Below are 11497 nucleotides of genomic sequence, written 5' to 3'. Positions count from 1 at the left end.
GAGTATGTACGGGATAACAGACTGGTTATTTACACATAATAATGTGTCGCATGTTTTTACGCGTTTTAACACATTTCAAACGGTTCTTATAGGAGGATGTGTGTTTTGTTTTACATGACTTATCTTAAAGTTAAGTTAAAAACAAACACTAATAAATATTGGCTTAAACTTCTATGACACTGTTGGTTAGAACAATGATTATATATTTTAAAAGCATGGATAATTTAGAATGTCTATTTTTAATATGAATATTCTTTTTGCAAAAATAGATTCATGGGATATTTATTAAAAACACATTTCGACGTGTACTTTTTAGTCATTTCGATAACAGGAGTATTGTTTGTTTGTTTGTAATTATGTACAAAGCTACACAATAAGCTATCTGTGCTCTGCCCACCACGGGTATCGAAACCCGGTTTCTAGCGTTGTAAGTACCGCTGTGTCACTGGGGAGCAACAGGAGTATTATTTCTTGAGTACGTGACACGAGGACAATAAAAACAATTATGACAGTATATTTGGAATCGTTTGACAAGCATCTAATTTAACCCTACAAAAAACTTACATGTTATAAAAATTAATGATGCTATTATCTGAGTATATAACTTAAACTGTATCTGAATCATCAAAATATTTTAAAAATACGTTTAAATTGGTATTAAAACTTCATTCTTCGCAACATTATAAATGTAACTATGCTAAGCTTGGATAAAATAATTTTTTATAAAGTTGCTCGACTTGGTTTCTAAATCAAGTCACTTAAGTAATCAAAGTAACAAATAATTAAATATGAATTATTTAATATAATTCTGTTATACGACTTCTATCAATCATATGTTAAAAGTCGTCAGTATATCAAAATCCATAATTAACAACTACATCTCAGTGGCAATCTATTTTAGTCTGTACACCTTGTTACATCGCCTTCTTTGAAAAAGTCGTTCTTCTGTAGTTTAAATTATTTTCTAATAAGCTCTGGTCGTAAGGGAAAACTTGACTTTCAACTAACCTTTTGTTACATTCTAGCTAGTTCCGGAATGAACCCTAATTATCATAATACACGTATCTTGTTGAGCATTGGTGGGAGCTACAAGCCTTGAGCTGACACGAATACCTTCGAAGTTAATGGAGAGATGTTGTTATAGGTATTCACTTTTCCGAAAAAAAATTTACTGCAGATCTTTTCAATTAAGTGGCGTGTTTCTTTATGATCGAGGTAGATGATGGTGTCTGGTTGCCATGGCAACTTCGGATAGTTTAACATCAACAGGTTCTCTGCTGTCATAGAGGGTTGGTGCATGTAAAATTATTCCACATGTTCCCACAAGCACTGCGATGGTGAAGATCCAAAGAAATAACCTGTCAAGGACCATCGCTACGTACTTCCAGTCTTCTTTTACCTGTTCCAACAACAAATACTTATTTAGAGAGTCAGTTCACGAACAGCAAACAATACGGCATAAACGCAATATACATATCTATCATAGTAAGTATTATTATTATAAAACTCGTCTTAATTATCGAATTTTCCACCTGAAAATAAAAAAATTGGAAAAATCTAAAGTAAGTTAACGTTTCGGCGAATGTCATACTCACATAGAAATAACGCTTCACATTACAACCAGATACAAGACGTGTTCGTATTTCGAGCGTTGCTCGAGACCAGGTCACATTTTGTCGGAGGAAAAACACATATGTGAAGTTGGTAGCATACGTGTCTAGGCAGAAATTGGTGTTGATGACCGCAGTGACCTATACGTCCTGAAAGAGGACACTATGAATATCGTATGTTATAAGAATGCAGTCTCATAACCGTTAGTGTATTTGGTCAGACTTTTCTTTTAATGATTTATAATGCGCTCTCCAATCATACTCAGCTGATTAGAACTGCCACCTCCCTCTTTAAACGAACGGACCGGGCAACATTAATCGAATTCATATCTGGTTGAACAAGTAAGTGATGCTTTGCAAAGACGTATTAGCAGCACATGGTTCGGCTCCAAACAGTGATGATGAACTGGAAACAAATCTATTGGAGGAATGGGCCATATTACCCCATCAGTTCATTGGTTTTAAGCTTAACATGATGTACGGCTTGTACTACTGTACGAGGTTATATTATGCTTTATCAAGAAATGTTATCTACCTGACATTAAAAACTGTTACATATGGCATAGAAAAACGGCATTTGCCAAAAATATTCGAACAAAATTCGCAAAACGCGGACGATCTGGCTTTGTTGTTGTTAAGCACAAGGCTACACAATGTGTTATCTGTGCGTTGCACACCACGGGAATCGAAACCCGATTTTTAACTTCATAAGCCTGCAGACTTGCCGTTGAATCACAAGGGGTCAAATGCGGACTAAATTCAAAAATATCAAGAATATACAGTAAAATCTTGTCCAGTTAAATCCAAAGCTTATTATAAATCAAATTATGACATCTGTAGCAGATGTTGATCTAGATTTGTAAATTTGTAAATAAAAACTTGCCCGATATTACATACGATTGATTCGAATGGATCCACCAACTTATATAAATGTTCAATCAGTTAAAGTTTTACACATATTTTTGTGTTAAAACCAGACCAAGAAAAAAAATATAAAGATAATGTTAAATATTATTCATATCGTCTTTCATCGCTATATTCTTAAATTTAGCAAAACGGACAGGACACAGATTTGAAAACATTTCTGAAACAAACAAAGCGCTCCCCGTCAATTTTTTCCCAGATTGTTTTGATAAATGTCCAACATGTTTTCGTAATATATCTTTTTAACTAGCTGTTGTTGTTTTAGCGCAAAGCTACACAATGAGCTGTGTCCATCGCGGAGAATCGAGCCATGGATTTTAGCATTGTAAGTCCGTAAACTTACAGCTGACCCATCGGTGGACTTTTCGATAATTATAATGAGAAATGAAAGATCCTAAGAATTTAAGCAATGCTTTTCTCAGGTGACATTAACTTCTCCTTTTGATATATTTAAGAGATTATTTGGTACGTTACTTTAACATGCTCAGAGGAGTATCAATGTGTTGCTTAGTATGACGTATGCACTTTTAGGAAGCTTAAAAATTTTCATATATGTATTTCGTCTCATTTTTTTTCAATTTCGTTTATCAAAATAATCTACTTGTTTAGCATTTCAGAACAAACTGACTCCTTTGGGTTAACAGCTTATTTAACCTTCATAAGACTAATTAGGTAGAGTTTATTCATTCGCGTAATGTAAATTTTATTATAATATAATTCTCATTTGAGAATTCAGTTTTTTTAAATATGTACATAAGGCATTCAGCACGATGCTTTTCTTGATCTTCAGTACAATGTTTTCTTTCTTCCTCCCCGTTACGACCTTAATCTCAGCTAGCTTGGGGTTGGCCGGTACTTTTGTATGTCAAGAAGGATGAGCATGTCCGGCAACGGGGATTCGAACTCACCACCCTCAGATTGCGAGTCTAGAGCCCTAACCACTAGGTTATGCCAGGCCCAATGCGATGCTTTTCTTGATTCTTTATAATATTTACTCAAGATTTGGACAGACGAGCTGGTTGATTAGCGGCAAACTTGAGAGCTTATAATTCTACAATTCAGGGTTCGTTAGTTATGGTAGACATAACACACGCATAGCCCTTTTGTGCAGCTTTATGCTTAACAACAAACAATCTGAGAAGCAAAAAGCTTTCCTACATAAATCGTTAATCATACATGTAAGTTATTCCCAATCAATTCTTTATTATACCATCTTTCCATAAGTTAACTAGCTTTCCCAAATAAACCGTTAATCATACATGTAAGTTATTCCCAATCAATTATTTATTATACCATCTTTCCATAAGTTAACTAGCTTTCCCAAATAAACCGTTGATCATACATGTAAGTTATTCCCAATCAATTCTTTATTATACCATCTTTCCATAAGTTAACGATCTTTCACAAATAAACCGTTAATCATACATGTAAGTTATTCCCAATCAATTCTTTACTATACTATCTTTCCATAAGTTAACCAAAAGCACCAATTTATTGTAGGATATAAAACCCAAAATTCGCCGGTGAGACTCTATTTTAGAGCAGAAGTTCAGCATAGAGTAGTGAGTTAACTGTACAACTATTATTTCGTCCGTGTTTAATAATATCGTCGATGACACTTCCAAGTGTATTTATAATAAATCATCACATTCCTAAAGTCAATTTCCCATGAGCAGCAATTTATATGCCGAATTGACTCGAACAAACTTCCTGCCTCTGCTTTCTAATGAACAAGTTTTTATTATACGAAGTCTTTGTTCATCACTGGTCATTGTTTAGATCTTAAAATGATTTGAATGGACGATAACGTCATATTCACCGAGGACATTATTCAGTTTTTAATGTGTTTTCATTATTTAACATTTTCAAACGTATGCAATTTTACTCGTCAGCAGCTTTCTTGTAGTATAACCGATATAACCTTGCTTACAACAAGGACAAGTTAAATGGTAAAATACATTTGATGTTGTCAATGAAGAAATATAACCTCTATATCTGGAGAAATAGTAATTTCTGGTTTAAACATACTGAACATTTCGAAACTTCGTACGTCATTGCCTTTGTGAATTGCTTTAAATGTTTAAAGTACTTTATATATATTTTTTTTAAACCGGAGTATTGTCTGCTCTGCAGTGTTTCGTTAGATATAAAGATAGCATTTCTCTACTGAAAATATGAAATACTATTTATTAATTTACTTACCGTTGGTGCAAGCAAGGTTTCACTACAAGATAGCTGACGAGTGAATAAAAAATGAAAATTTATTGGAGCACGTACTAGGCGAGTGTGACGTTATCTTTCATTAAAATTATCTTAAGATCCTAACAAAAGCCAATGACGATCAAAGCCTTCACACAAAAATAATATATTTGTGTTTTGTATTTATGGCAAAGCTATTAAGATTAACTGCTGTCGTCTTCAATTCTAAGCTATTGAGCAGAAGGAAGACAGCCAATTAGCAGCACCCTACCATCCAGGCTAAGAAACTGACTGTCTCTTTTATAACACACTCATAACTTAAAATGCTCGGAATATTTTATTGTATCATAAGTATTTGAACAAGTTCCCCAGCTATGAAATTCACAGCTCTACCACAGAGTTAGTCCCCACCCTCTAAAAATAATGCCTAACCAGAGGCCGTAAATTAACCAAATTAGTTCAACAATAAATTGCTGCTCTTACTTTACCTAAAACTTTTCGTCTATTTATAATTAGTCAATTTACTATTTGTTTTTGTTTCTTTAAATGCGTTTTAAGATATACTGTAATTATTTATTGCATGTTTCTTGTACAAACAAAAATACATAAACTATAAATAACCTTTGTTTCAACTTGACCTCTAAAGATTTTTAAAAGCACTAATAAGACTTGATCTGGTAGGAAAGTGGGAACTTTGGGAAAATATAGGTTAGAATATTTTAAATATCTGTGGCCAGGCATGGCCTAGTAGTTAACGTGCATGTCTGTGAATCCAAAAGTTCATGGCTCGCGTCCCGTTGACACAAGAAGAAGAAAAAAGAGCTCCTCTGCATTTCGAGGCCCTCAGTACGTTATACGAATCATAGTGTAATCCTAATTTTGATTAGAGCAACACAAGAGTTGACGGTGAGTGCTATTGACTACTTGCCTTTTTTCTAGTCTGTTAGTTCAAAATTAAGAACTGTTAGCTCAGATACTCCTTCCGCAGCTTTGCACGAGCTTCCGAAACAACCAACCAACAGAATTATATGAAATACGAAACATAGACATTATTTCTCATTAATATCGTGTAGAATAATAATAGTATCAACATTTATTATTTTAAAAAATCTCAGTAATTAAAAGTACTTTTTGACGAAAAAATATAAAATCATTAAAAACTAGTAACGATTGGTATTTCCTATCCAATTTGCTATTTTATATCCTAGCTTTAAGGAAAATGAAGAAAAAAATTCGCGTTTTGGTTAAAACCTCTTCCTCTCCTAACATCATTTTGCTTTCAAAGAATCTACGTAAAATTATATTATTTCAAGTTATGGTATTTTAGCACAACTTAACCAACGGACAACATCTGATCCTTCAAGACTATCCTTACACACCTATACTTCGAAAAAGGAACATTTTAAACCAACCCTTTACTTTTTCAGAAAATTATCAATTCTCCTCTTAATCTCCCGTGAAGTGTTAACTTTCACTACTGCCGACGAAATTTCATTTCATAAGTCAATCACCCTGTTAGAAAAATGAAATTGTCTTAACTGAAGCCTAGCTTGTTGTTTTTGAATATTAAACTTGTGACCTCCCTTCCTAATGTGTTCAGAATATACCACAAAGAAATCAGAGGCCTTAATCACCTCTAACCCTTCTTAACGTAAGATACAAAATAATTAGGGAGACCTTAGATTATCGATGTAAAATAACCCTACGTCCCTGAAATCATCCTAGTAGCGTTCTTTTTTCACCTTTTCTAATAAGTCAATATTCATTCTTAGATGAGGAAACAAATACTGTACATAGTATTACAAGTGAGGTCTAACTAGTAAAGATAACTACCTCTTTAGACTTGTAATTAGTATGTCTATAAATACATTAAAATTATATTAACTTTACTGCTGGTAGTCTCACGGTGGGAAAGCGGTTAGTTTAAGGATTTACAACTCTAAAATTCAGGGTTCGATTCGATTTGCTATAAAATAAATAAACAAATTTTACTACTAGCAACAGAGCGCTGCCTCGATAGCAAGAGAGCAAATACTTTTCAGACTGAGAAACGTGCCCTTGTCAAAGTTATTAGTATTATCAAATCGATTTCTTCATTGTTTAATAGTATTCAGTAAAAACATTAGTATTTTTATTTATGGGTCTGGAAAGGAACTTCGCCGTTTGGATCTCCAGGTACTTAAAATATGTATGATACGTTCTCAACTTTAACATTAAACAAGGGTGGAAGCAAATAGTTTTTATAAATTACTCAAAACTTATTTCCTGGAGCTGACAGCGTGTGCATATTTTTGTATGACTCTCGTGAATCAATTAGCCTACAAATAAACTCAATAAGTCCTTTATTTTATGAGTAGGCTCCAAGCTATTGGTTGAAAATAAAAACTCTTACTTTGTAGGAATGTTTTCAACATGTTAACAGCAGTATGCTTAATTTTAATATCAAGTCTTACGAAAGGAGACCAACGCATAGGTAGTCCTCGAAAATCCCTACCAAATGTATGGTGTTTAAGAGTAAGATTTTTAAAACGATTTTCAGTTGAACTTCTTCGCAATCATCTGAGCTTAGGATGTTACCCATTTCTGGGGATTATAAACAATCAAAATACACGTTTTTAAAGTAGTATTAAAATACATTAGTGGTAAAGAACTAAACTGGAAACTAAACCACAGGAAACAAGTAACCATCGTAGAAATAGTTTTTAACAATGGGTTAGCGTTACGCTAACACAATTATACCTCGTAAAAACAAAACCACACAATCATTGTTTTTTATTAAACTAACTATCAAAGAAATATAGAAAAATATCTGATGAAACTGATGAATAGTGCGATGACAAATAATGAATACATGGGTAAATAAACATATATGTAGGTAAATAACTGATTAAATACACTGATCGATATATAGAGGTAGAAAAACTATATATATATGTAAAGACAAATCTGTAGTCTGTTGATATAGAGGTGGATTCAAGATGAATTAAGACATGGATTTGCATCAAAACTGAATGACAAGTATAAACTAAATTACATGAAAACTTCCATAATGAAACATATGCGATGCTGCAATAGGCAGAAAAAATAACCCTATTCTACAGCTATGATTGCTAGCACATTTTCCTTAATTTGTACATAGGTTTCCTTCTCAGTAGCTATTCTCCCTGTTTCTAATTAATAATCTGATAGCCTAAGGAGATATGAAACCAAGAATTGCTAAAACATTAAAGAACAAGCAGATTAGGCTATCTTGTTCTCTCTACACAGTGTAACACATAATACTGTCACTCTACAGTCGTGATTATATTCGTTAATTGATATTTCTCATCATCTCTCTCTTACAAGATTTGTATTTGATTTTTCCTGTAAATGGAAAGAAAAAACTTACTGACCATAAGTAAGATTATCTCACACTGATTGTTATGTCTAACAATTAATTCAGTTGTTCAAAACATACATTTCTGGGCAAATAGGATCAGAAGCATCTGTACAATTGTCAGATCTACACGGTTGAGTAAGTTATATCAAAATGATTCTGAATACATAAATCAGCAAGTCCTTGGAAAGGAATGTACCAGAACTACATTTTGGCATTGTTTGGCATTACGTAAGTAGTGTGATGCCACTGAAAATTTATCCATTTTTGGGAAGGGTATATAATAGCCCTTTCTGGCGTAAAGATGTGTTCAGAAAGGTGATTTTAACTTTTCAAGACGGGAATATAGCTTATAATAAATAGCATTGGAAAACCGAGGAATGTGCATCCTTTTCTTTATATATATATATATATAATTAAACTGAAACTAAACGCAGTACATTTATTCGTTACTTGTGTATAATAGCTGAAGTTATGTAAATTCATGATCAATGAAAAGTTGTCTTTGGACATGAAAAGCTGCTTCCCTTATATGCAATTGTACAAAACGCAAAAATTCCCACAAACTGCAAACACAACATGTGAAACCGCAGATTTGCATATATCTTCGCATAGACTCAACAAATATTCGTGCCAAATTTGGTGAAGATCTAACAACAAGGGGCGAAGTAGTGGTAAAAAACGCCAATAAACATCATAAAACGCAAAATTCAAACCTGAAAATGTATATGTATCTCCCATGGACCCAATGAACTACTATTACTATTTCTTTACCCAATTCTCATAATTTCGAGATCTAAGTATCATATCTTCTAAACTTCTGTCTCATGAAGCAGGGGAAATAGTCACTGAAGCTCAGGTTTGATATTCCACAGTAGCACAGCGGTATGCCTGCGGACTTACAACCCTAAAAACCGGATTTCGATACCCGTGGTAGGTAGAGCACAGATAGCCCATTGTGTAGCTTTGTGCTTAATAATAAAACAAACTCACTTGTAATAACTTTTGTAATGAAATATTATGTTGTAGTGTACTTTGACAATGCCAGTATTAATTACCTTTGTATATCTACAGGCATAGATAGATAGATAGACAGACAGATAGGCAGACATACAGACAGCTAGATAGATAGGTGAAATCATGATCAGAGATTTTCTCAAAGACTACTTAGTGTTACAAAAGTGAAATAGCTTTACAACTTACATTTATATGTTCTTCATATCTTCTAGTATGGTCGGCTATGTAGTGCACGGACTCCATCGCTCTCTCAAATTCCGGACAGAAATGTAACCTTCTGATTCCTGAACACCTCTCATGTTCCTGCATTACAGCTTGATCCGAAGTCATTGGATTGGACATTGATGCGTGCACATGCCCGCCGTTCCCGTGAACTCTGCATCCTGGATAATTAATCTCAGACCCATATTCCTCATCACAGCTTTGTCTTGTACTATAAGGATCGTTTTGTGAGTTGTATTCTCTGAGCTCTGTTCCGTTACAGGTTCGTATCATTACCTTCCGAGATTCAGATACTGAATCCGATGGTCTGCGCATAAGTAGAAGACGAGGTAACATTTGCATGAAAACACGCTTCACCCAGGGACTCATATGATGTGTCGAGCTTGTGCGGAAATGTACATTCAGCACCACTACTGTCACACATATGGAAAGTGTCACTAGAATCATAGTAAATAATAAATACTTGCCTAGCAAAGGCACCGTCAGTGAGGTTGGAGGAATTATTTCAGCCAACAATAGAAAGAACACTGTTAGAGCCAACAGGATAGAAATACTCAGTGTTACTTTCTGACCACTGTCTGAGGGAAGATAGAATACCAACACCGTGAGAAAAGAGATTCCCATGCAAGGAATGATGAGGTTGACAGTGTAAAATAACGTTTTGCGTCGCATGCTTATGTTGAAAGTAATGTCAATGTAGGGTTCGTCGCAACAGGTGTAGTACTTCTCGTTCCGTACAGCAGGCACTTCCAGGACGTCCCACTCCACGCTCAGGTAAAAATCACTCAAGTCAATACCAATTTCCACGAGATTTGTCCCTGATACCTCACCGTGGTGTCGAAGGTCAACCTGACAGATCAAACGAAGAATAAATGATTAGATACTCGTGGGGTTTAACGACCAGTTTTCTAAGTTAACAATGTGTACTTGTGATTACTTTTACAAAAATGTGACTAAAAGATTTTTCGGTAAAAATATTGTATTATGACTAATAATAACATCGTTTATATTTCAGGGATTTCTATATCCCAGATAATACTTTTATAATAAAAACAACTTAACTTTGAATTTAAAAAAATTGTAGTTTCTTTTATTTGTCATAATTTGACAAATGGGTTAATTTTAACTGCTTTTACAACAATGTTAATGTTTTACATATTGTACAAAAGATGGTAAAAAAATCCCCAGAAGTTTCGACTATGTAAATGACGTATAGTTTAAACGTTATTTATAGATGGTACAAAGTTTGTTACCAGCCTCAAATGTTTGTTGTTGTTTTTTCATTCGGTGTTCTGGTTTCAGGTTCTATATGATTAGAACATCAATATAATTAGCTAATGCTTACGTAGTGAATGTCATTGTGCTTTATCGCGCTAAAGCAATTCAAATATACTGCAGTTGTTTTTGGAAGAGTTAACAGATTTCTTTTTTACTCAAATTAGAGTAAGTATTAGAGCTAAAAACATTCATATTTTTCAAACTAGTAGTTACCTGTTTTAACCTCTCACATTACTATACAGTAATGTGTTGTCTGTCAGTCAGCCAGTAGACACTAAAATGACGTCACAAAAGGGATACTTAACTTTGCAATTTATACTGTCGTGACGTCAGTAAAATGTGCGCATGAATCACGAGAAAGATTATGCACTCTGTAGGCTACAACACAGTGTGATATATGACATACTTAGGTTAATTAATATTAAATTACTTTTGTTTTTCAACATCATAAATGTGTAGAATTTCACTACTGAACATTTCGATCTCGTACATTTTACTAGCGGTAAGCTCGCAACCGGTCCTTTCGTTACTAGGGTATTTCGTTACCAGGTCATTTCGCTACCTGATAATATCATGTCATAATCTCCCTTACATATCTTATTTAAGAGCATAAAATTAAAAATTTTCATCAGTATTAGTTCATTAGACAAACACTCCAGTCAGTAAAATATTAGTAAATATTTCTTCAATATTAGTTCATTAGACAAACACTCCTTCAAAATATAAAAAAGGCTGTTATGTTGTAAAACATTTTATTTAAAATGATGAAAGGTCTGAACTTTTTAAAAATGATTCGGCTTTCCTCGAATAGTTGTCTAGCCAAAACGAGTTATTTATAAGTAACTGGAACAGGTAACGAAATGTTCAGTAG

At 33.8% G+C, this 11497-nt stretch overlaps 1 protein-coding gene across 1 annotated transcript in view; it reads right to left on the bottom strand.

Annotated features, from left to right (window-relative positions):
* Window positions 1-980: 980 nt before the first annotated feature.
* Window positions 981-11497, bottom strand: part of LOC106460517 (acetylcholine receptor subunit alpha-like) — a 108674-nt gene continuing 98157 nt past the window's right edge. Inside the window, exons 6-7 of the mRNA XM_013920233.2 lie at window positions 9313-10197; window positions 981-1399 (exon numbers count right to left, since the gene is read on the bottom strand). Of these exons, the coding sequence (XP_013775687.2) occupies window positions 1205-1399; window positions 9313-10197 (1080 nt within the window). The 3' untranslated portion in view covers window positions 981-1204. The remainder of the gene's footprint in view (window positions 1400-9312; window positions 10198-11497) is intronic.

Source organism: Limulus polyphemus, unplaced genomic scaffold, assembly GCF_000517525.1.
Source record: "Limulus polyphemus unplaced genomic scaffold, Limulus_polyphemus-2.1.2 Scaffold785, whole genome shotgun sequence".
Lineage (NCBI taxonomy): Eukaryota > Metazoa > Arthropoda > Merostomata > Xiphosura > Limulidae > Limulus > Limulus polyphemus.
The sequence above is the reverse complement of the archived record's forward strand: the minus strand, read 5'-3'. Positions and strand labels throughout refer to the sequence as shown.